General features: G+C 33.0%; 1 protein-coding gene across 2 annotated transcripts; it reads right to left on the bottom strand.

Moving 5' to 3' along the window:
• Positions 1-838: 838 nt before the first annotated feature.
• LOC143056003 (perlucin-like protein) lies at positions 839-8,577 on the bottom strand. 2 transcript variants are annotated; one of them, XM_076229071.1, is made up of 6 exons: positions 8,493-8,577; positions 5,508-5,646; positions 3,445-3,536; positions 2,337-2,424; positions 1,498-1,721; positions 839-924 (listed from the first exon to the last, which is right to left on the bottom strand). In XM_076229071.1, the coding sequence occupies exons 2-6, from the start codon at positions 5,638-5,640 to the stop codon at positions 904-906; spliced, it is 558 nt and encodes a 185-aa protein (XP_076085186.1). In that variant the 5' UTR covers positions 5,641-5,646; positions 8,493-8,577; the 3' UTR covers positions 839-903. The 2 variants fall into 2 exon arrangements, with proteins under 2 accessions (XP_076085186.1, XP_076085187.1); XM_076229072.1 differs by having other exon boundaries at positions 8,416-8,514.
• Between the last annotated feature and the right edge of the window lie 19,112 nt (positions 8,578-27,689).

Below are 27,689 nucleotides of genomic sequence, written 5' to 3'. Positions count from 1 at the left end.
AATCCTGAATACACCGTTTGGTGGTGCGCCTGTCAGATGCGGAACGTACAGATAAGGTAATAGGTAACAGGTGAATATACTATTGGTATCGGTATCGGACTCGACCCGGAACTTATTAATAATATTAATTACGTGGAAAACAAAAGGGCCTGGAGTGGTGTAATTTTTAATCTACACCTTTGTACTATATTAGTTATATATAAAGTTGAATTCTTTGATTCGTCTTTTTCACGTGATGACGGCTGACAAATTGGACCTCGTAATTATAGATATGCCTTTTGTTTAATTTTATTCAAACCTAAAGTCAAAGAGAGACAACTCAATTCGTCTGAGGGAAATTATTACAATGTTTAAAATCGTTTACGACTGACTGCATGACCAACTTTTATATATGAAGACACCATTTATAATTTAAGAAACCTCGATATATACTGTACATGTATCTGACTTATATATAACTATAGAACCCCACCCGTTTTAGCGCCACAGAAATATACAACCCAACAATAAATAATCATGACATATCATTTTCTAACGTCTTCTTTATTTTGTAGCTGGGTCTATATTCCTTGTCATTTTTGTAACTTTTATTGACGTTTGTTTGAAGTGTTTTATTTCCAAGTAGACATAACAACAAATTAGTGCACTTTCAAACCAAAGCCCAACACACAAAATCCACGTTCATCGCAAATAGCTATCTGGAAAACCAAAATGTAATTGTTTATTGATAACTAATGCTCGCTACATCATACACTATACGATTTTGAGAGGAAACGGGTTTGTACAAAAATGCATTCATATATATTTTAATATATAATTACAAAAGAAAGAAAATAAAACCGTTTATTTCTCTTTTATTTTTAACGACTGGTTGAATTTCGCTATTTTCTACTGACAGCACTCTTATGGAAGACAATTAGAACCCTACAATATAATATAAAAAGATAAGTATTTGTTACAAAAAATCATTCATCAGATTTCATACAGAAAATACCCAAACAAAATGAATTTAGTATTTATTCTCATATCTGCAACATTCAATTTACAACTCTAAAGACATACACTGTTTTAATAAAATTCACCAATTGATATTTTGTATTTGTATACGCGTGATAATACAGCGATTTATCGTTGACCATTTAACGGGTGTCATATGTGGAACAGGATCAATTCTGCATACCCTTCCGGAGCTCCTGATATCACCCCTACTTTTTGGTGGGGTTCGTGTTGCTCAGTCTTTAGTTTTCCATGTTGTTTCTTGTGAACTATTATTTGTGTCTGTTTGTCTTTTTCATTTGTAGCCATGTCGTTGTCATTTTATTTTCGATTTAGGAGTTTGACTGTTCCTCTGGTATTTTTCGCCCCTTTTTTAACGCATCTACAGATACTATTCAACTCCGTATAGAGATTTGCTGCAAAAGTGATAAATCTTATTGTACGATGATCTTTATATAAAATAAAAAATAGTTAGTCAAATATTAAACAGAGAACAAATACCTGAGGACTCTCACAAATATACCCATATATATTACTGCATTTACTATCATTCCATTTATAGTTATTTGTCTGCCAAAAATGAGCACAGTCCTCTTTGCCTTGATAATTATCAGGTTGATCCCTGACCCAGTTGGTAAATTGTACTTTAGACAAATCATTCACCCATCTCCAATCACCCTCTGTAAAATCTGTTGCACCCATCCAGTAGTTCTGCTTAATCACTTCTGTATTTTAAAAAACCAAGTTCCAGAAATCATTCTATATATAATGCAATTTAAATTACACTGAATACTTTATGTGATGCACTTGTTTTATTTACCCCAACATTTACAACACAAGCTGAACAGTTTAAATAGTTAAACTCACTTTAAGCTAAATTGAATAAACTGTGTGTTCAAAAATCACACCAAAACGAAACTGAAAATAATACATGTTTTTCAATTGCATCAAAATATATGTTAATCATTATTTTATAGATAATTGTTAAACTTGTAAACCCTACAGACCTTCATATGTATAATTTCAACAATATTTTCATTATTATTTTTTTCTCAAAGCATATGTGTACTGAACATTCGACATTTAAAGCAGACGCATATGCTATATCAAGTATAACTATTTTTTTGCAGTCATCCACGTCAGATTTAAAAAAAAAATAATAAAATAATATATTCGTTAATATTGCTAATATAGACAAATGACGAATTATTCCACTATGTATCGCTAGTTTTATTGTCGGGTAAGAAAAGTCCGGGTAACGACGCATCAATTACACCGTGAATGATCCATAGCTTGTAAAACTCGGGTTCCTTTAAAACGAAAACAGATGACAAACTTACTTTTACTCGTAATCAAAGAAACAATCCAAGAATTTTCTGTAGAATTATTTACTTGTGTAAGGTACCCTCCTAGATTTCGACACTCTACCTACAAACAGAAATAATTGTGTTGAAAAACAAATTCTCAAGACTTAGTAAACAGTATAATAATTTAATTAACGTAATGTTATATTCATTCATGTCAATTATTGCTTATATATTTTTGGTAAAACATTTGTGATTAGAATGAAGTCAAGTACATGTTGTTGGTTACTGCTGGCATTAAATGGAATGTTTTCATGGCCTTTGTTTTTTTTTTTTTTTTGCTTTTCTTTAATTGTTTCACATTGTGTTATTCTGGGGCCTTCAACGTCTTACTTCACGATTTGGGTTTTGTTCATATTTGAAGTTCTACTTCAAAGGGCTATATGAATAAAGGCAACAGTAGTATACCGCTGTTCAAAACTCATAAATCCATGGACAAAAACAAAATCGGGGTAACAAAGTAAAACCGAGGGAAACGCATTAAATATAAGAAGAGAACAACGACATAACACTAAAATGTAACGCACATAGACAAAATCCCACGAGAATAACAAATATAACATATATATATAACATATATGTAAATGTGATTCATGTTGTGCTACCAGTCGTAAAACCCAATATCTCTCAATAATTTGAAAATAAATTTATGATGCTTTTAAACAAATTTAAATAACGCACATCAATGGCAACAGAAAGAAACATTACGTTTTCTGTCAAACTTATCATACTTATGTATAAGGGTATAAGGAATATAAGTCATATATAAGTTGTTGGTATCTAACGTCAAATTCACTCCTACATGTATTGCAAATATCATGGCGGTAAGTTTATATTTTTAGTGAAAGCCGAAGTGCTCAGATAGAACCACCATTCCAGTCAATAAAGATAGAAGTCGGTCAATATCTCCAGATTTGACAGGCTACTGAAACAGTAGTTATTTACTAAGACGACTACGATGCCAAGGTTAAACAGGAAATGTGATATGATAGCAAACGGGACAATAATCTACAAAAGGGTATGAAGGAGTCATTATATATACAACCTATTGTACTGACTCAAAAATAAAGTATCTAGCACGTACCTCCGCCTCCTGCCAGGTTTTTTTGTCAGTTGAAAAGAAATAACAGTGGTCTTTGAATTTTCTCCATCCTTCTTTACATATCGGAGATGTTCCTAAATATAGTGATACAAAAACATCAACTTTCTTCAAAAATCTTAGTATTTTGTAAATGATGATTTTATGAGTCTGAGGTTGATGAATAATGAAAAATCTTGAAAGTGAATGTTCATGCTTCTTGACTACATTTCTTTTTACCGATTCAGTTTGAAATTGTATAAATGGATAGAAAACGAATAGCGTCGACAAAAACCTCTATCTTGAGTTTGAATGTACGCAAATTGAATGTCTACAGGGTTTTTACAAAAGTTTAATTTAACAATCTGCGCATTTAAAAAAAAACAACATCTCTTTCCTGATATATCAACAAATGCAAAAATATTACAACTGGCGTACTGGAGCCTTGTTCTATGGGCTAACAGTTTTATATGTATGAAATACATATTCGTAAGGACACTGAAATAGAAGTATGAAAAAACGAGATATGGGATACTAGCCACAGAGAGAGGCTTCCCAACTACACAATTACCAAGAAAACATGAATGTCGGCATATTACTCTTTTGTTTTGCTATGAGTGTATCCCTAGGTTACACATTTACGGATCACCTCGCCGGTTCCACTACGGACTTAATCTCACGGATGATCCCGGAAATGCAGTTTCTGTAGTCCGATACACATCCGATACGGTTGCAGCACGGTGTGACTACGAATTTTGACGTATCTACCACGATTAATGCAGGAAAGGAGTCATTCAACGATATGAGCGATACAGATTTTAACGGTTTATTACGGAAATGACACGGTTTTATGCGAAACGACAAGTATCGGGGCGTATGGACTGCGGATCAACAGCGGTTTGCTACTGTAGAAGTAAGGGTAAGTACGAATGAGAACGGTCTGATACGGAATAGTACGAACCGCCACATTTTCTTAACCGTTAATCATTTCTAATTTAGCTTGCAAGTTATAATCTCTTCATATGGCAGTGAATCGATGATTTTCTGTTTTGTTTTTAAAATTATGTATTGAATATTTTCGCATTTCGACATTATAGAACTTGTGTGGTACTTAATTAAGTAAAAACTTATATGTGTGTTTGTTATTTTTCGCATATTCCAATTAGGTTTTTATCTTCAGCAATGTGGCATACGTAAATAGAAATAAGGAACAACACGAAATCTAAAGTGTAATATGTATAGATTATCGGGTTTTCTATGCATTGATATTGTAGAATATCAGCCACTATCCACCATGTGAACTCTCTAGAGGAGTGAGCGCAGCGAACGAGCTTTACATTGTGTCGATCGCGAGCGGCTGATATTTTACAATATTTTGTCGAAGAAACCCGATTATATGTTTATCGTTCTATTACTGATCTTATCTCCTTGTATAATACATCTACGGCAAGACACAGACTAGGTTTGGACCAGAAAGAAGGGAGTTGTTTTACAAAAGCCTGACTTCAATTTGTCGCTGACCTTAATATTCTGTATTTGTCGTGTTGTGACGTAGTAAACTATAAAAGACTTTGAGAACCATGGTTTATCCCTAGCTGTCTGTAATGCAACGTAATTATGAGATCGTGCCGTTCCGTGACAAACTCGTTACAACTCGTATTGTATCCTTAACAAATACGTGGTATAACCGTACTAGCACCGTAGACATCTTTCGGGGCTACGAATAAGTAGGGATCAATATGATTTTAATAGCGACTTAAAAGGGTTCAGAACGTTCTACTACGGTTAAGTAAAGATATACAATACGGTTGTTTGGTCCGTGGTCAAATTTTGCGCATGTTCAAAACTTATCACGAATAACAACAACGACTATGTATGACTATGGGTACGATACAGAAATATGCGGACAAATGCAGATTGCCACGAATGATGCCGGATCGTATCTGTTACAGTAGCTAATCCGGTGTCAAATCCTTGAATCTGTGACCTAGGCAGACTTTTTTTTAAAGACATGTCGCCTAAACTGTATATTATGAATTACAAAAATGTAACTACTAGTAGTTTCTTACCTTCTAACTTTTCTTCCAATGTCTTTATGGAGGATTTTATATCAGATAAGATTGCCTTTTCTTGCTTCCCAAAGCATGTTTCAGATTTAACTACCAATAAACAGCCAAATATCACAAGTAATGGGAAAATCATCTTTACCTAATAATTATAGTTAAGATTAAGGATCTTTTATATGTATCTGGGTAAAAACAAGTAAAAAAAAAATTAAAAAAAAAGTTTACAATACCTTTCAAAAACATAAATGATCAAAATAAAAAGGCGAACACATTTTTTGAGACATTATCTATCCTTTGTACAGTTACGAATAAACATATATCGCTATGATAAGCCTACAAACCTGTCCAAGACATGGACTTAAAAAATAAACCTCAAAGCCCTAGTTGTAATTTGTAGGATATAAACAATAGATGTACATTGTCGGAAATACTAAATATATGTATACTCGCTGAGAAAGAAGAGAAAACCTCGGTAAGAGTTGCTTTTCGTTGTTTCTAAATCTTCCCGGAACACAAATGTGTTATTTTAACAGGTAAATGTAATTACAGGTGACCAGATTATAAAAGCTTTACTTGTGATATATGACTGACGTTTAATTTCTATAACAACTGCCCCCAATAAATTTTGACAAAACCATGATAACAGGAAATGGGCAATAAAAGTTATTTTCATGACTGTTCAAAATAATAAATTAATTCACGCACGGAAAAGAAATTTTGAAAGATTTATGTTCTTAAACGGTTGTTGTTTTATCTTTTTCTCTAATCTTTTATTCTAATGTGTACTTTTTTTACTTCAAAACTTGCAAGACACAATACAGTGATAAGAAAACTGTTTCGTTTGATTTGATTTCAGAAGGTACATATCTTTTTAGAGAATGTAGGACAGAAAGTCACAGGACAAAAAGTCACAGACAAAAAGTCACAGGACAATAGCCAATTTACACGCATCAGCACACACAGGTTTGTCGAATAGGCCAGTTGATTGGAGGAAAGTTACCGAAAACCACGCCTACCTTAAACTAATACCCAATCAAACGTCTTTGACAGAAACACAAACAATACATGAATAAGATTACAGAGATTTGGTTGCGTATTCAATATTTGAAAAAGTTTAGACTCTTAATTCAAACTTAGAAGTATAGAATATGCCCGTAATGCAAGTTTCGCAATTTTACAATAAATTTTATAAATAATTTCACCTACCTAGCGAAGAAAAAATACAAATTTAAAAAAAATTGCAAATTAAAACTATTTTGAAGTAGGCTCAGTCTATTCGTACAAAAAATCACCAGCAATTAAAAAATCATATATATCTTTCCTCTGTATCCAGTCGGAAAAAGCATTAATGTTAGTCTTCGATGTATATGCGAAGACTTGTCAGTTCTATGGTCGGGTTGTTGTCTCTTTGACACATTCCCTATTTCCATTCCCAATTTTAATGTTCCTTAATAAAACAGCTATAACAGTCTACTCCAAATTTCATAGAGTAAGCATAGCTTGACAGATACTCATTACTGTTCTAATTACAGTTGCGAATGATACATTTCTAGAGTAGAATTCTTACTGGAAAAGAAAGTAACGTTTGTCAATTATACAAACTTGTGTTTTTATATTATGCTAATAACGGAAAAGAAACGTGTTTTTATTATGCTAATAACGGAAAAGAAACTAAGTTGATATCATCTGTTATTATCTGCGGTATGATTATGTCCAATATTATAATGCACAGTTTGTGATAAAAGGGTGTCAAAATGTATTAAAACGTGAAAAACGCAAAGACCAGTTTCTTTGCTTTTATTGCAGAATCGTATTTTTAAAAAGAATTAACAATTTGAAAACTATTTTTCATTTTTACCTTACTAAATTCATTTATATATTATGCAAACATAGATGTGGTAGTCACCTCTTCCCGATTAAGTCTGGAAGGAGGCAGGATTTACAGCGAAAAAACATAATCTGCCGTCACTGTGACACAAACAACATTGATGACGAGTACACGTATCAATAGATATTGTAATTTTAAAGTTAAATGGCTTTTTAATCAGCGCATGCCACTGGGCACGTATAGCAAATTCCGAATCATCATGTTCAATCAACCTTATCCAATGAACAATTGTGTTTTGATCGTTACTTATTGATTAATTTATGGTTGTTGATGAATAAACCCAACGAATTACAAAAATGTAGCGTAGTTGGTGAAAGAAAAAAATTAAAAAATGAATTTTGTGTTTACTTTGCCGTTGTTTTATTTTGTTCCTAAGGAAACTGCTATGTAAACTGCTTTTATTTTTATTTCAAGAAGCCAATTTTGAGATACACATTAAGGAAAAAAATGTTTCTGAGATTTTGAGAAATGCCCGCACTCGGCGGCGTCCTTCAGCTGGCCCCTAAAACAAATACGTATACTAGTTCATTGATAATGGACGTTATATTTAACTCCAAATTATACACAAGAAACTAAAATTAAAAATAACACAAGACTAACAAAGGCCAGAAGCCCCTGACTTGGGACAGGCGCAAAAATGCGGTGGGGTAAAACGTATTTTTTGTTAGAGGAGCAAAGACTGACGTAAAAAAGAAGACGTGGTGTAAATGACACAACTCTCCACAAGAGACCAAAAGATGTCAAACGCTATCCGTCATTAATTACCCGACATGTTTTGGTACTGTCTCATGTTAACAGAAATGAAACATTCTCAGTAAATCAAATCAGAACTTATATTAGACTGGTACTGGTGTACTTCCACGATGTACTGCGAGTTTTACAATCGACAGACTTATAAGTGCATCTTATATAAGATTTAAAAAATGTTTATTAGGACAAATAATTACAGTACACAGTTAAAAAGCATTGAGGACCAAACATTCCGCCAGTTGTTTTTCCAAATACAGCTTGAATTATATATACCTGTGGTAGAACATCTTACGTATTTTAATTTCATCATTGACCGTATGAAAGCATATTCAATGTAATGAGGAACTTACCTCGAAAAGTGAAATAGTTTATATATTTTCCTTACTTGGTGTAACGTTTTAACTGTTAGAAAGTGTATTATATACCTTAAACTGTTTACGGATGTACTATAAAAAGAAAAAAAAGCCTCTAGGCTATCTTAAAACAACTTTATCACGAATATAATTTTCTTGGTATAATAATGTGGCCAAGGCATATTTCCGGGAATTGCTTGTCATTTAAATATTTTTATGTTCATAACATGATGAAGAAACATTAATTAATTATGTAAATAAGTACGTAGATTTTGATTATAGTCGTACAAAAATCAAAATCAAATACAGAGTATCTGAACTTAGCAATCAGAAACATGATTTTCAAAGAAAAAATAGTATGCACTAAATGAAAAGAGAAAAAGTCATTAACCATTTCAGCAATAGCAGTAAAACCAAAATCCGGGCAGACAGAAAGAAAGAAAAACAACAAACAACTTAAATTCATCAGGAAAGAAGACAGATATTTATTTAGCTGTGAGGTAGCCATGCTATGATTTATGTGCCATTCGTCACAACTCGGGCCGAATATATCAAATATATCTTTCCTCTGTATCCAGTCGGAAAAATAATTAATTTTAGTCTTCGATGTAGATGCAAAGACTTGTCAGTTCTATGGTCGGGTTGTTGTCTCTTTGACACATTCCCTATTTCCATTCCCAATTTTGATGTTCCTTAATAAAACAGCTAAAACAGTCTACTCCAAATTTCATAGCGTATGCATAGCTTGACAGATACTCATTACTGTTCTATTCAAAGTTGCGAATGAAACATTTCTAGAGTAGACTTCTTACTAAAAAAGAAAGTAAAGTTTGTGTTCAATTGTACAAATTTGTGTTTTTATATTATGCTAATAACGGAATAGAAACTAAGTGAATATCATACATGGAAAATATTTTTGATAATTACGGTATGATCTACGGTACGATTATGTCCAATATTATAATGCACAGTTTGTGATAAAAGGGTGTCAAAATGTATTAAACAAAAACCGAAAGACCAGTTTCTTTGCTTTTATTGCAGAATCGTATATTTAGCTCACCTGGCCAAAAGGCCAAGTGAGCTTTTCTCATCACTTGGCGTCCGGCGTCCGTCGTCGTCGTCCGTCGTCCGTCGTCGTCGTCCGTCGTCCGTCGTCGTCGTCCTGCGTTAACTTTTACAAAAATCTTCTCCTCTGAAACTACTGGGTCAAATTTAACCAAACTTGGCCAAAATCATCATTGGGGTATCTAGTTTCAAAAATGTGTCCTGTGCCCCGCCCAACCAACCAAGATGGCCGCCATGGCTAAAAATAGAACATAGGGGTAAAATGCAGTTTTTGGCTTATAACTCAAAAACCAAAGCATTTAGAGCAAATCTGACAGGTAGTAAATTTGTTGATCAGGTCACAATCTATCTGCCCTGGAATTTTGAGATAATCGGTTGTTTGGTTGCTGCCCCTGAAATGGTAATTTTAAGGAAATTTTGCTGTTTTTGGTTATTATCTTGAAATTTATTATTATAGATAGAGATAAACTATAAACAGCAATAATGTTTAACAAAGTAAGATCTACAAATAAGTCAACATGACCAAAATGGTCAGTTGACCACTTTAGGAGTTATTGCCCTTTATAGTCAATTTTTAACCATTTTCGTAAATCTTAGCAATCTTTTAGAAAAATCTTCTCCTCTAAAACTACTGGGCCAAATTTAACCAAACTTGGCCATAATCATCATTGGGGTATCTAGTTTAAAAAATGTTTCCGGTGCCCCGCCCAACCAACCAAGCTGGCCGCCATGGCTAAAAATAGAACATAGGGGTAAAATGCAGTTTTTGGCTTATAACTCAAAAACCAAAGCATTTAGAGCAAATCAGACAGGTAGTAAAATTGTTGATCAGGTCACAATCTATCTGCCCTGGAATTTTGAGATAATCGGTTGTTGGGTTGCTGCCCCTGAAATGGTAATTTTAAGGAAATTTTGCTGTTTTTGGTTATTATCTTGAATATTATTATAGATAGAGATAAACTATAAACAGCAATAATGTTCAACAAAGTAAGATCTACAAATAAGTCAACATGACTAAAATGGTCAGTTGACCACTTTAGGAGTTATTGCCCTTTATAGTCAATTTTTAACCATTTTTCGTAAATCTTAGTAATCTTTTAGAAAAATCTTCTCCTCTGAAACTACTGGGCCAAATTTAACCAAACTTGGCCATAATCATCATTGGGTTATCTAGTTAAAAAAAATGTGTCCGGTAACTCGGCCAACAAACTAAGATGGCCGCCATGGCTAAAAATAGAACATGGGGGTAAAATGCAGTTTTTGGCTTACAACTCAAAAACCAAAGCATTAAGAGCAAATCTGACAGGGAGTAAAATTGTTGATCAGGTCACGATCTATCTACCCTGGAATTTTCAGATGAATCGGATAATCGGTTGTTAGGTTGCTGCTCCTGAATTGGTAATTTTGAGGAAATTTTGTTGGTTTTTTTTGTTATCTTGAATATTATTATAGATAGAGATAAACTGTAAACAGCAATAATGTACAGCAAAGTAAGAACTATAAATAAGTCAGTATGACCAAAATAGTCAATTGACCCCCGAAGGAGTTATTGCCCTTCATAGTCAATTTTTATTTACAATTTTCTTAAAATTTGAAGATTTTCAATAACATTTTCCACAGAAAGTACTGTTATAGATAGAGATAATTGTAAGCAGCAAGAATGTTAAGTAAAGTAAGATCTACAAACACATCACCATCACCAAAACACAATTTTGTCATGAATCCATCTGTGTCCATTGTTTAATATTCACATAGACCAAGGTGAGCGACACAGGCTCTTTAGAGCCTCTAGTTAAAAAGAATTAACAATTTGTGAAAACTACTTTTCATTTTTACCTTATTAATTCATTTATATATTATGCAAACATAGATGTGGTAGTCACCACTTCCCGATTAAGTCTGGAAGGAGGCAGGATTTACAGAGAAAAAAACATAATCTGCCGTCACTGTGACACAAACAACATTGATGACGAGTACACGTATCAATAGATATTGTAATTTAAAAGATACATGGCTTTTTAATCACCACATGCCACTGGGCACGTATCATCATATTCAATCAACCTTATCCAATGAACAATTGACTTTTGATTATTTCTTATTGATTACTTAATGGTTGTTGATGAATAAACCCAACGAATTAGCGTAGTTGATGAAAGAAAAAAGAAAAAAAACTGAATTTTGTGTTTACTTTGCCGTTGTTTTATTTTGTTTTTAAGGAAACTGCTATGTAAACTGTTTTTATTTTTATTTTAAGACTAAATAAGTTAACTTATCATTGAGCTTGTAGTTATAGTAAAAGCTCAATTATAAGTTAATATTGATATTAAAAGACCCCCGAAAAAAAGGGATGTTCAGATCCACGAGCCCGAAAGTATATATGGCAACAAACACTTTTATTTAAGTCGTCCGTAATTCCCTTTTCACGGCTATAGAGGAAGCATCAATTCATTGAAAAAACTTTTACCTTTCATCATATATTATAAATAATAACAAAACGGTAGATATTAAAGAACCATAGTAAAGAAGTATTTTATAAAAAAAATTATAATGGTTCAGTTTTGTGGTAAATTTCACAAAATAACATCAAAACTATTAGTCAGTGATTTTAATTGATATTACCGCATTTTACAAGATCGTGTCTCCGTGTACTAATTTGATTCACTGTTTTTTGCCTCACGTCCAGTGGCAACTATTTCATTCATGTTCATGACGAGAACACATTAACTTTAAATAATATAGGTAGGACTTGCAATAGTCGGTCGACAGTAAGGTTGGACGTAAACTTGAAATACCACTGGAAAATGAGGGTAGATTTAAATGAATAGAAATCTAGCCTTGCAACAGCTCGCAACAGTGGGGCCACTAAAATAATTGAAGCAATAGTTTTTAATTTGCAGAGATCCTCTTAATCTTCTCTAATGTCTGCCATCGTTATATACGTGTAGTTTCAATTATCATTTAACGCATCTAATTTAAGTTAAATACTTTAAGCTCGCATAAGACGCACGCCAAAAACAAAACGACATGAATTTACGATCAATAAAGCCCACTAAAATTTAATGAGATTGGACAAATTTTGTATATAAATTCGTATTGCAGCCAGCATTTCCCTGTTTCGGAAAGTTTTGTGTTTCTACTCAAATCCGGTCTGATAATTGACCGAAGATATTTTAAAATCAACCAAAAGTTGTTTGATGGTATTTCGCTGTGTTTTTTGTCCTATCCTTTTATGGACCCCTGGTTTTATGGGGGAGTGTTTAATTAGTCATGCACGATAAACTTTTACTAAATTGAACCTGCAATTTAAAGACCTACACATGGTTAATAAGTTCGAGGTACAATAAGTAAACAAAAGAGATCCTTTGTTAAATGGGATCGTCCCAGATATCTTAAATAATTATTCTGCGTCGAATAACAATGAAAAATGCACGAACAGGTTTGTAACTATTACTTAAACTGTTTACGGATGTACTTTGAAAAGAAAAAAAGCCTCTAGGCTATCTTAAAAAAACTTTATCACGAATATAATTTTCTTGGTATAATAATGTGGCCAAGGCATATTTCCGGGAATTGCTTGTCATTTAAATATTTTTAGATTCATAACATGATGAACAAACATTAATTAATTATGTAAATAAGTACGTAGATTTGATTGATTATAGTCGTGAAATAAGACAAAAATCAAAATCAACTACAGAGTATCTGAACTCAGCAATCAGAAACATGATTTTCAAAGAAAAAATAGTATTCACTAAATGAAAAGAGAAAAAGTTATTAACCATTACAGCAATAGCAGTAAACCAAAATCCTGACAGACAGAAAGAAAGAAAAACAACAAACAACTTTAATTCAGCAGGAAAGAAGACAGATATTAGCTGTGAGGTAGCCATGTTCCGATTTATTTGCCATTCGTCACAACTCGGGCCGATTCCATACCTTCATTTAAAAGGATTGTAGGTCAATTTACTTGAGGATTGCCGATTGATTTGCGTGCATTGCAATAACGTTTTATCTAGATGTTAAAACTTGTCACATGAGCTCGAGGCCATGACTCACTTTTTCATTTCTAAGTGAGTTCAACACTGCTTTACAATTAAAAGATATCCTATCGTACAAATCATTTTCTAGTCGGGATAGCACTGCAGTTTTTATTAAGAAACATATCAAAGCAGGGATATGACAGTTGTAATCCATTTTGTGTTTGAGCTTTTGATTTTGCAATTTGATTAGTAAATTTCCGTATTGAACTTTCCTCAGTTCAGTATTTTTGTGATTTTACTTTTTACTGACAGCTAGTTCAAAGCCAATAACAACTCATAAAATAAATCATGCATCTAAGACTTAATTAGCAATCAGTTCAAATTCATCATACAATGGATTTAGTGCATAGACGTCATAAACAGTCGGAGAAAACATGATCTATGTGCAATGAAAAGATATATGCATCGGCAGATTGTAGATCCATGAAAGTGTAAATGTATGTAACAATGATATTTAATTTGCTCTTGATTTACTGATAACTTATTTTAGTAAAGCATACGTTTCACCTCTAGCAAACTCTCTATCTTATTAATGTGTTAATCATTTGCTTCAGGTCGATCCACTTTGCACCCTTTCGTGAATATGCGTGATATATTTGCGACTGGACATAACGGTAGCAATCAATTTATCAGTTTCATTTAGTGATGAATACTCATTAGTTCTCAGTTGATAATTGTCTAAAACAGTTTTCCATTTTTTGTGTATTTAATTTTTATTTATACTTGATTTTTAACGTAAATTTTAAAATTTCTTTCCACATTTTTCTTTTTGAATTTATCTTCTTTTGTCAACATTTAGAAACCGGCGTAGTCCACATCAGGGGTTACATTGCATCCAGCCAAACCCCCAAAAGGAGGAGGGGAGTAAAACAGTAAAAATCTCTATTGGGTACATATAGAAATATAAAATATTATACCAATAAAACAATTGTCAAAAATCTAATACATTGTTGATTTGGTTACCTATTACAATAAAAATAGGAAGTTGTGGTATGAGTGCCAATGAGACAACTCTCCATTCAAGTACCAATTTATGAAAGTAAACCATTATACAATGTAGGTCAAAGTACGGCCTTTATCACGGAGCCTTGGTTCACACCGAACAGCAAGCTATAAAGGGCCCCAAAAATTACTAGTGTGAAACCATTCAAACGGGAAAACCAACTGTCTGATCTATATAAATAAAGGCAACAGTAGTATACCGCTGTTCAAAACTCATAAATCCATGGACAAAAAACAAAATCGGGGTAACAAACTAAAACCGAGGGAAACGCATTAAATATAAGAGGAGAACAACGACACAACACCGAAACGCAACACACACAGAAACGGACCAAGCAACAGACAAAACACCACGAGAATAACAAATATAACATCAAAACCAAATACAAGAATTAGGGATAGATAAGTACCGTGCCACGTCTTATCTAAAAAAAATAAGAGAAAACACAAACGACTCAACGTTAAAATGCAACACACACAGAAACGAACAATATTATAACAATGGCCATCTTCCTGACTTGGTACAGGACACTTTTAAAGGGGAATAAAAGTGGTGGGTTGAACCTGGTTTTATGGCATGCCAAACCTCGCACTTTAATGGCAAAGTTAAATATAACATTGAAATGACAACATAATATTACAGGACTACAATACAAATAAAAAGGAGACCATATTAGACAAAGAAAAGCATGATTAATAGATAACAAAAAGCATCAGGTTTAAAATTCAATACGCCTAAAACGCGTCTTGTCCACACAAGACTCAATAGTGACGCCCAGATATAAAAGATCGAAAGTGAAAAAAGTACAAAGTTGTACAGCACTGAAGATCAAAAGTTGAAAAGGTTTTGCCAAATACGGCATTGTTTGTATGCCCGGGATAAGAACATTCTTATTATATAGAACAATTCATGCTATTGCAAACAGTAAATTTTATCAAATGAATATGAAAGAGATATACATAATCATGATAATGAAACTGAAGTATTAACTAATTACAGAAAACTAAACCCGAATACATAACGCCCAGATATAAAAGATCGAAAGTGAAAAAAGTACAAAGTTGTACAGGACTGAAGATCAAAAGTTGAAAAGGTTTTGCCAAATACGGCATTGTTTTTATGCCCGGGATAAGAACACTTTTATATAGAACAATTCATGCTATTGCAAACAGTAAATTTTAACAAATGAATGTGAAAGATATATTCATAATGAAACTGAAGTATTAACTTATTACAGAAAACTAAACCCGAATACATGATGCCAAGTTCAATACAGCATAGACACACCCGAATCAATCCAGGCGTCAACGCAATTAAAAAAAATGACGTCACATACGATGGTGAAAAGGCAAACGTTATGCCACATTTATATAAGTTTATTTAAATATTTAATCGTTTCTATATTTCAGGGCACAGTAAACAGCATCTTTGTAAAAATGAGGATGTGCTATCCCGTTTGATATAATTGTTCACAACCAAACTTCAAGTTCAATCTGTGATAGAATTTAGTAAATGTTTTAAGTAATTTGTGGTAACGAAATTCTTGACTTAATAATTTAGCAGTAATACATATATTACGTTCGTTAAAATATAAAACGTCACAACAGACATATGCATGGTGAGTGAGTGGTATAACATAAACTCCCTAAGATGGTGCAAAATGAACATCACTATCCCAAAAAAGAAAAATTAACAATAGGGAACGAAAATTGTCCCCTTTGTCGTAAATTTCAGCGTGGAGCTTCCTGTGTAAAACTAAAATATATAAATCTAGAATTGGACATTTATTAGTGTTTACATTTGATATATTTAAAGTAAGTTCCATTGGATAAATTATGGCAGTAAATTAAGAAAATTCATGATTATTTAACGAAAACATATCCTTTTCCGGAATCAAAGTTCAACATAAGACATTTTAAAACATTTTGTACGCTTCAAAATTCAACACAATTTGACAGTTCATAGATTTCCAGATAAAAAGTTTAAATGATTCAAATATAATCTAAAACATCTCCGAATAAGACTTGTCACAAAATATTTACTTACCCAGAGTAACGCAACAGATTTTACATGTAAAACATGATCTGCTAACCCTTCTGACGCACATGAGATAACATCGTGTTTATTTTGTGAGATTCGTGTTCTACGGGAGACAACTCCTGTTCAAGTTCAATTTTCCGCATCAAAACATGTCTATGTCACATAGTATGCAGGTTAAAAGGTACTATTTATTCTGCCATTGGCGAAAATACTAACATTTTCTAAATTTACAACTTTTTATAATAAAAACCTGGATAAAACAGTTATGTGTGGTGTTAGTACTTTATTATTCTATTTTAAAAATTGGAGCCAAATAGTATCATGACAAATTTCCAACGAACATTGTTTATGTTATCCAGGCCCACCGTCATTTTGTCATTTTACACCAAATTTATAAAATTTTGGAAGACTTTTCCAATAATTCTCTAGAAAATATTTCAATAGGTTTTAAAATTTGTATTGTAAATATACACACTGCAGTTATTCATAGATAAATACAAAATTATATTGTATCCTTACATCCAATCACAGCGCTCCTAAGTTGACTACCTTCACCTGTCTTGGGTACACAAAAGGCCAACCTAATGCTGGGAAAATGTAATAGTACCGTTTTCCCAATAGTTCAGTAACAAATATAGACTAGAAAGGTAATACAGAAAAGTTAAGAAAATATTATTTTCCCATTATTTTCATTTAGGTAAGTAAGTTCAAAATAAAGAGGATAGCCATATTGAACAATAACATAAATGTGCATAATAAACCAATACTAAATATTGTATAATCACACCAAATATAAATAGACATTCAATCTAATAAATGTGAACAAGACATCAGAGAAAAGCTTGCGACTTATGTTTTAAAAAATCCCCAAATTAGAGAGCCACTGATAACTGAACATTCAGATATTATATTTCCTTCACATCCGCTCTTTTTTTATCATATCATTCTATAAAGATTTAGGGAGAAGTGGTGTGAGTCTCCATCCAGATCACACTTTGTAAAAGAAAAACAATTATAGGTAAAAGTACGGTCTTGGGACAGCATCTATGCGATAAAATATATGTATGCATGAACTATAATTCACTTGGCTTATGCTACCAAAAATTTATTTTTCTCTTGATCTTTCGGTATATTCCGATAATAAAAATTACTGTTCGTATGAAATATCCAATAGTGATGAACGTGGCATTAAACACCAATAATCAATAAATCAATCATTGTTTATTTCAGACGTTTTTCTACACCGATCATTGGTTTGGTAAACAAGAAACTATTAACTGGAATTGTTATTTCACTAGAGCAATGTTTTGCATCACAAACTTGTTACTATATCTGTTTCATTATGGCTGTAATATTTGCCGCTGGTCATAAAGCAGTTTCATCAAAATTAATGATTTCTTCAATACATCAAACAAAGGATGCCTCCAAACCCGAAATATTTTGAAAACGTCAAACGATTGTTTGTCTCAAAAAAATGTACATGAAAAGAAGTTAAGTTAACTAATGTGAAGGGGTTTACGGACAAAATAATATAGATAGGAGCTGCTTTTTAAGGTCTGTATGTCTATCACAATTTAAGTGTGGAGACCTTTTGTTTATAAATATATAGTAAGTTATTTCAAAGTTAAAGTAAACTCGTAATCCAACTTTAAGTCGTCACCATTACATATAGAATATTAATTTTCAAAATGAAAGGGTGGTTTATATGTCGAAGAACTTCTAAAATTCTGTGAATGTATCGCGCAGTCTCTATTTCAATGCATCATTCTGTAGGTAAGAAGACATGTCGTCGTGAAGCAAAACGGTTTAACATTAACTGTTTCTGTAAAGTTCCTATGTGCAAAATGACCAAAAACTAGCCTTAGAGTTAAGTCCCTGCCAAACTGAGGTCTTCATGTTTCAGCTCCGGGGTTCCCAGTGAAGACATTTTTTTTGGCATTCACACATTTGAAGTAACTATACAGCTACTAAATGAAACAGAGGATGAAAATCTCTGGAAAATCTTGACTTATACTCGACTGTGAACATTTTTGAACTGCTTAGATATTTAAATGGAGTCAACAGACACATTGGAAAAGTCGCATTTTTTAACCTACGATTTTCTATTTCGTTTGTTAGATAGACAGATTTGCCATCCATATAACTCTGACTCTTCAATACCTCGAACAAAGGATGCCTTCAAACCCGAAATATTTTGAAAACGTCAAACGATTGTTTGTCTCAAAAAAATGTACATGAAAAGAAGTTAAGTTAACTAATGTGAAGGGGTTTACGGACAAAACAATATACATAGGAGCTGCTTTTTAAGGTCTGTATGTCCATCACAATTTAAGTGTGGAGACCTTTTGTTTATAAATATATAGTAAGTTAAACTTTTCAAAGTTAAAGTAAACTTGTCTTCCAACTTTAAGTCGACACCTTTACATATAGAATATTAATTTTCAAAATGAAAGGGTGGTTTATATGTCGAAGAACTTCTAAAATTCTGTTAATGTATCGCGCAGTCTCTATTTCAATGCATCATTCTGTAGGTAAGAAGACATGTCGTCGTGAAGCAAAATGTTTTAACATTAACTGTTTCTGTAAAGTTCCTATGTGCAAAATGACCAAAAACTAGCCTTAGAGTTAAGTCCCTGCCAAACTGAAGTCTTCATGTTTCAGCTCCGGGGTTCCCAGTGAAGACATTTTTTTGGCATTCACACATTTGAAGTATACAGCTACTAAATGAAACAGAGGATGAAAATCTCTGGAAAATCTTGACTTATACTCGACTGTGAACATTTTTGAACTGCTTAGATATTTAAATGAAGTCAACAGACACATTGGAAAAGTCGCATTTTTTAACCTACGATTTTCTATTTCGTTTGTTAGATAGACAGATTTGCCATCCATACAACTCTGACACTTAAGTTCACAGTGCCATCAGAATAAAAATAAATATTTTAAAATGATGATTACCTTCCCTTTAAAAGAAATAGCATAACTAATAATTTTAAGCCATTGATGTCCACCTAAAAGACACAGTACTTATAGTTTACATTCATAAATCTGACAGGAACTATATTTATAGACAACCGAATTACGAGCGACCCAACAGGTCATTTTTGAAAATAATATCATGTCTTTTTTTTCTATCAGGTTCATTTATCTTCTCTTCGGCTTGTATCAGCCTATAATAACACCTTTACTGCATGTTTAAAAATTGACAATGTCCATCAAAAACAAGTGTAGTGTAAACGTCAATGAGCCGCAACCTACCGACATAAAACTCCAAAAGACATGTGCAAGTTTGACGTGAAAGAGAGATGTGAGTTTCCCTCAATGGAACAGCATCCCAGCAACAAAATATATGTATGCATGAACTATTCTCTTGGCTTGTGCTACCGAAAATTTATTTTTCTATCGATTTTTTAGTATTTTCCGATAATAAAAATTACTGTTCGTATGAAATATCCAATAGTGATGAAAGTGACATTAAACACCAGTAATCTATAAATCAATCATTGTTTATTTCAGACGTTTTTCTACACCGAGCATTGGTTTGGTAAACATGAAACTATTAACTGGAATTGTTATTTCACTAGAGCAATGTTTTGCATCACAAACGTGTTACTTTATAGGTTGCATTATGACTGTAATATTTGCCGCTGGTCATGAAGCAGTTTCATCAAAATTAATGATTTCTTCAATACCTCGAACAAAGGATGCCTTCAAACCCGAAATATTTTGAAAACGTCAAACGATTGTTTGTCTCAAAAAATGTACATGAAAAGAAGTTAAGTTAACTAATGTGAAGGGGTTTACGGACAAAATAATATAGATAGGAGCTGCTTTTTAAGGTCTGTATGTCCATCACAATTTAATTGTGGAGACCTTTTGTTTATAAATATATAGTAAGTTAAACTTTTTTTTTTATCTTTATATAGTAAGTTAAACTTTTCAAAGTTAAAGTAAACTTGTCTTCCAACTTTAAGTCGACACCATTACATATAGAATATTAATTTTCAAAATGAAAGGGTGGTTTATATTTCGAAGAAATTCTAAAATTCTGTGAATGTATCGCGCAGTCTCTATTTCAATGCATCATTCTGTAGGTAAGAAGACATGTCGTCGTGAAGCACAATGGTTTAACATTAACTGTTTCTGTAAAGTTCCTATGTGCTAAATGACCAAAAACTAGCCTTAGAGTTAAGTCCCTGCCAAACTGAAGTCTTCATGTTTCAGCTCCGGGGTTCCCAGTGAAGACATTTTTTTTGGCATTCACACATTTGAAGTATACAGCTACTAAATGAAACAGAGGATGAAAATCTCTGGAAAATCTTGACTTATACTCGACTGTGAACATTTTTGAACTGCTTAGATATTTAAATGGAGTCAACAGACACATTGGAAAAGTCGCATTTTTTAACCTACGATTTTCTATTTCGTTTGTTAGATAGACAGATTTGCCATCCATACAACTCTGACACTTAAATTCACAGTGCCATCTGAAAAAAAAAATATTTTAAATTGATGATTACCTTCCCTTTAAAAGAAAAAGCATAACTAATAATTTTAAGCCATTGATGTCCACCTAAAAGACACAGAAATTATAGTTTACATTCATAAAATGACAGGAACTATATTTATAGACAACCAAAATACGAGCTACCCAACAGGTAATTTTCTAAAATAAGATCATTTTTTTCTATCAGGTCCATTTATCTTCTCTTGAGCTTTTATCGGCGTGCAATAACAACGTTACTGCATGTTTGAAAATTTACAATGTCCATCAAAAACAAGTGGGATGTGAACGTCAATGAGCCGCAACTTACCGACAAAAAAAAACCCAAAAGACATGTGCAATAATTTGATCAACTATTCCAGAAGGAAGAACCTATCCGTTATTTCGTCTGTCCTGCTTAAGGTTAAAGTTTTTGTTCGAGGTAGTTTAAGATGAAGTTAAAGTCCAATCAACTTGAAAATTAGAACACATGTTCTCTATGATATGATCTTTCTAATTTAATGCCAAATTGAAGTTTTCTCCCTAAATTGAAGGTCCACTAAACATAGAACAAATAGAAAATGTTATTTTTGGCATACTCACGCCAATCAAAATCCACCATATTTTGTTTTTAATGCATTGTGAAGTAGATACACGACTTGTTTCGTGTGATCTAATGGTTGATAATTACCATAAGAAAACTACAAATTTACTTCTGTGACAATGGAGAAGTAGGAATTTACGAGAGAAGGATACATTCAAATTGAGATACTTACGTCGGGCTGGGGGTAAAATAATAATCCCCATTCATATATTAATCAAATCAAATCAAAGACCCCCTAGTTGATTGATTGTCAACTATTAGCCAGCAGTAGAATATTTCATGCATATTCAGAGCGAAGAATTCGCGGCCTTGTTTACCAACAATGGTCTCGCATTGTACAAATATATTGCCATTTAAAAATTCTCACAATTTTGAAATTTTGTAAACATTCCATGCAAGTTATTCGCATATACTTGGAATAAGTCGAAGAGACAACACCCCGACAAAAGAGAAGAAAATACCCCACGGCCATTAATGATGCTATAAAAAAGCAAGACAGCAAACCCTATCAACCATATAAACAGAAAATGGAATTACAATCTACAATCTTTATAATAGATTGACATTATTGAAAAAAAGAAAGTCATTTTATACAACAGTTAACATTTTTTCAAGGATACTCCCAGGATGACAGTTGTAAAGAAATATAGTCGACTTAGTATTTTTCTTATAGGTAGTAAATGCCTGGTCAAAGTGGAGCATCAGTATGGTTGCGTTGGTGTATACATAAGCAGCATATTCCAGTCAGAATGTGAACGTTTCACATGATGTACGTAGACAGGATAACACTCTGCACTTCTAGGTCTTTTAAGGGTTCATAGGTGGCCTGGTGGGACACAGTGTTGGTTGGTTGCCATCCAGCATATCACTTAAGTAGAAAAGTACTGAGACACGTCTTATAACAATGCGAATTCACACTCAGCAAAAAAGTCACAATCGGGCATTAGTGACGTTTGGTAATTAAAAGATCAGACGACGTAATGACAGACCACAATTCAAAACGTGGTAAAAATGTCCTTAGTTAGTTTGGACAAAGACACATTGTATAGATCAACCAATTCGTGATGGTGTCATCTTTGATTTATCCTCCTCATAACTTTGTTGCATCCGTTTCTGTGTTAGGAGCACACTTGCATATCAAGTCCTTATAGTGTGAACATGCACGAGCATAACGTATCAACTGAGATATATAAACACCATACGAAGGGGCAGAGGGTATGTTACTGCTGAGAAATGGGAAATTGATAATTGGGAAGTTGAAATCGTCCCGTTTATCATTGATTTTCGTGTGAAGTCGTCCATCTGTTTCAATATTGAGGAAAAGATCAAGGTATGAAGCAGTCTTTCTTGTATCAGTAGTATCCTTAATTTCAAGTTCACTGGGATACATGAGATGTAAATATTGAAAATATTGGTTATTCAATGATAGAACATCATCAATATATCGAAAAGTAAAATAAAAAAAATTCGCAAGGTGCTTTTTCTTTTTGTCTTCTAGAAGGTTCTGAATGAATTCTGCTTCATACGAGTACAAATCGGCCAGTAGGGGTGCACAATTAGTACCCAATTAGAATACCGACTGTCTGTTGAAATATAAATCCTCCAAACTCAACACATAAATTGTAGGTAAAAAAGTCAAGCATTTTGATAATATCATCTTCAGTATATTTTCTGGTAGATTCAGTGCGGTTCTGCACAAAATATGAATTATTGGTACCGAAAACGAGAAATGTGTATCTACGATTCCCATTTTTACAGAAAAAGCTCTGTTTAATGAGATGATGAAGTAGACCTTTCAACCGAGCATGGGGAATAAAAGTGTAAAGTGTAGAAAAATCAAAAGTCTTTATGTTGCTGCAAAATTGCAAATATTGTGATCGAAAATTAAGCAGTAGATCTTTCGAATTCTTGAGAATCCACATGTGGTTAACACCACTGGTAGAATATATCTCATCACAATATTTTTTAAGTCCATCCTTAAAGTCATAAGAAACCTCAAATTAAAAAAAAGTAATGCATATAAAATTGAGAATGGAAATGGGGAATGTGTCAAAGAGACAACAACCCGCCCAAATAAAAAACAACGCAGAGGGTCACCAACAGGTCTTCAATGTAGCGAGAAATTCCCGCACCCGGAGGCGTCCTTCAGCTGGCCCCTAAACAAATATATACTAGTCCAGTGATAATGAACGCCATACTAATTTCCAAATTGTACACAAGGAACTAAAATTAAAATAATACAAGATTAACAAAGGCCAGAGGCTCCTGACTTGGGACAGGCGCAAAAATGCGGCGGGGTTAAACATGTTTGTGAGATCTCAACCCTCCCCCTATACCTCTAACCAATGTAGTAAAGTAAACGCATAACAATACGCACATTAAAATTCAGTTCAAGAGAAATCCGAGTCTGATGTCAGAAGATGTAACCAAAGAAAATAAACAAAATGCCAATAATACATAAATAACAACAGACTACTAGCAGTTAACTGACATGCCAGCTCCAGACTTCAACTAAACTGACTGAAAGATTATGATTTCATCATATGAACATCAGGCACAATCCTTCCCGTTAGGGGTTTAGTATCATACCATCATAACATATATGAGAAGAACATAACCCGTGTCATGCCAACAACTGTTTTTAGAATAAATGTGTTTAGTTCCGATGCAAAGACCTTATCAGTGACTCAATATTAACGCCAAAATATGCAATCTTTAATGACTTGACAACAGTATCGTAATTATATCCCTTCTTAATAAGTCTATTCAAAGGTTTTGTAAGTTTCTGAGGTGAATACTGACACCTTTGTGCTTTATAAAGAATATTACCATAAAAAATTGGATGTGAAATACCTGAACGTATTAAAAGTCTGCATGTTGAGCTATATTTACAAATAATGTCTTTATACCGATGATAAAATTTAGTAAATGTTTTGACTAGTTTGTGATATCGAAAACCCTGGTGTAATAATTTTTCAGTAATACATAAATTTCTCTCGTTAAAATCTAAAACATTGTTACATACACGAGCGAATCGTACAAGTTGAGATATATAAACACCGTAAGATGGTGACAAGGGAACGTCACCATCTAAAAACGGATAATTAACGATAGGAAATGAAAAATCATCCCTTTTATCATAAATTTTAGTATTCAGCTTTCCATTAGTGATATAGATATCAAGATCGAGAAAAGGGCAGTGGTCATTGTTAGTATTAGCTTTATTTAAAGTAAGTTCAACAGGATAAATTTCATTAATATACAAACTGAAGTCGTCATTATTGAGAGCCAAAATATCATCCAAATATCTAAAAGTATTATTAAATTTGTTTATCAGATGTTGTTTCGATGGGTCTTTGCTTATTTTTGTCATAAATTGTAACTCATAACAATACAAAAACAGGTCCGCAATAAGTGGTGCACAGTTAGTCCCCATTGGAATTCCGATAATCTGACGATATACGGAATCCCCAAAGCGAACAAAAATGTTATCTAGTAAAAATTCAAGGGCATATATAGTATCAAAGCATGTCCAATTAACATAGTTTTTTTGTTTATTGCTACTAAAAAATGACCTAAAAGAGTTTGAACATATATATTCACATTCTGATTTTTTGAATGCCCATTTAATTAGGTGTGTGAATTTTTTCTTAATGAGAATGTGAGGTAATGTGGTATACAGGGTAGAAAAATCAAAACTTTGAACAGATTCAAAATCACCAATATAAGCATGCAATTTATCAAGTACTTCCAACGAGTTCTTGACACTCCAAAAGTAATTTATTCCACTATTTTCGAAGGCCTTATTTGAACAATTTATTATCAGGTTTTTAATTGTACCAAGTGTGCTGGTAAGAAGAATAGACAATTTAGTAGTTGAACAATGGCTTGAAGACGAAATAAATCTATATTTGTAAGGAGTTTTGTGTAGCTTCGGAAGCCAATACATAGTTGGGACTTTCATTGTATTTGGCTCTGCTTGTAAAGCGGTGCCTAAAAGTTTATGTTTGTTACAGATTTCGTTTTCTGAAAATGGAGTCAGTTGGAATGTTGGTGAATTGGTGATTTCCTTTTTCAGAACCTCAATGTAAAATTTACGTCAAACAATAATAATATTATTAGCAGCTTTATCTGCCGGGACAAAAACAAATTCCTTCGCTAGTTCTTTTAGTTTATGTTTGATACGAGAAATAGGTTTATTGTTGTAATGGTTTATAGTAAAATGTTCTTTAAAATGTTGAATACGTATATCAACTATCTTCATTACTGAATTAAAAAAAGAGTCCAAAGATTTTTTGTCAGCTTTTTCCCGTTTTATCCATATGTTTTTTTTATAACTCAATGGATAGTTTTCATTTTTAAACTTATGCATGTGTTATGTACATATATTTTTTTTCTGAAGAAAGTTCTTTAATTTGTTCATAGTTAGAAGAAGAGTGCTTTATTTGAATTGCTTCCTTCAGGAAGGGTTAGGGTAAGGATTAGGGTTAGGGTTTCAGGAAGCAATTTCCCGACACATTTTCCGTATGCAAAGTGACCTCAGTGTGACCTTTTTCGTAAAAATCCAGTGATTGCAATACGCATTGATGTCCTTAAAATAAACTATTATCTGATTGTACATGTTAAACACGTGCTCAATATCCATGTTTTTTTGTTGATTGTTGACAAACATGTGACAATCGTAAAACACGAACTTTAATTACCAGCCATATTTTCACAACAATGAAATTGAGAATGGAAATGGGAAATGTGTCAAAGAGACAACAACCCGACCATAGAAAACACAACAGCAGAAGGTCACCAACAGGTCTTCAATGTAGCGAGAAATTCCCGCACACGGAGGCGTCCCTCAGCTGGCCCCTAAACAAATATATACTAGTTCAGTGATAATGAACGCAATACTAATTTCCAAATTGTACACAAGAAACTAAAATTAAAATAATACAAGACTAACAAAATCCAGAGGCTCCTGACTTTGGACTGCCGCAAAAATGCGGCGGGGTTAAACATGTTTATGAGATCTCAATTCTCCCCTATACCTCTAGCCAATGTAGAAAAGTAAACGCATAACCTAACGCTCATTAAGATTCAGTTCAAGAGAAGTCCGAGTCTGATGTCAGAAGATGTAACCAAAGAAAATAAACAAAATGACAATAATACATAAATAACAACAGACTACTAGCAATTAACTGACATGCCAGTAGTCCGGCGGCTACAAGCATATTTCAGACGAATTGTGCACATCCTGCTACAAGCATGAAAATTGACATAGACCTTACTCAACTATTACTCTTTTATTTCAGATAGGGAGGCATTTGAATTAAATATCTCACTTCCGGTAAAATCCAAAATGGCTGACATCATACTTGAATCAGCCTAATATCGAGGGCTAGTATGTGAAAAGGTGTTATTATCATGCTACTAGCATAATATTTGGTACAAACCTTTGTTATGCACTACTTTTGAATATATTATATAGATTAGATGTCTTCAAAAACCCTACGTCCGGTTAAAATCCAACATGGCGGACATTGTACTTAAATGAGCTTATTTTTCAGGGAGGGTAATTGAAATGTGTTTTAACGTATTGCTACTATCATTACATTGTGCAGGAACCTTTTTTTTGGTGCTTATGATGGATACAATGTATAAGACATATGTCTTAAAAACCCTTACTTCCGGTAACCTCCAAAATGGTGGACATAGAAATATCATTTTATTATTCAAATATTCAACTTTTTTTTAAATGTAAAGACAAAGATTTTGTTGTTGTGCTGGTCATTAGACTTTTGACTTTAAGTTATCCCTAAAACCACTAATTCTATCGTGTTGTAAATGTTTAAATATAAAGTTGACACTTCCGGTAAAAATATCACGTAAATTTCAAAGATGAGTCCTCAATCCATTTCTTTGATGTAGAGTTTTGGATAGATTGATTAAAACAAAATTAAATCAC

The sequence above is a fragment of the Mytilus galloprovincialis genome, chromosome 13, assembly GCF_965363235.1.
Source record: "Mytilus galloprovincialis chromosome 13, xbMytGall1.hap1.1, whole genome shotgun sequence".
Taxonomy (NCBI): domain Eukaryota; kingdom Metazoa; phylum Mollusca; class Bivalvia; order Mytilida; family Mytilidae; genus Mytilus; species Mytilus galloprovincialis.
Note: the sequence above shows the minus strand (reverse complement) of the source record. Positions and strands in the feature narration are given on the sequence as shown.

What these genes read in the sequence shown, in the direction of transcription:
- LOC143056003 (XM_076229071.1), bottom strand. Translation starts at nt 5,640, where the DNA reads ATGATTTTCCCATTACTTGTGATATTTGGCTGTTTATTGGTAGTTAAA. An exon ending in TTCTTTGATTACGAGTAAAA is followed by an intron (nt 1,722 to 2,336) that starts GTAAGTTTGTCA and finishes TTTAAAATACAG; the next exon opens with AAGTGATTAAGCAGAACTAC. An exon ending in ATATTTGTGAGAGTCCTCAG is followed by an intron (nt 925 to 1,497) that starts GTATTTGTTCTC and finishes ATTATATTGTAG; the next exon opens with GGTTCTAATTGTCTTCCATA.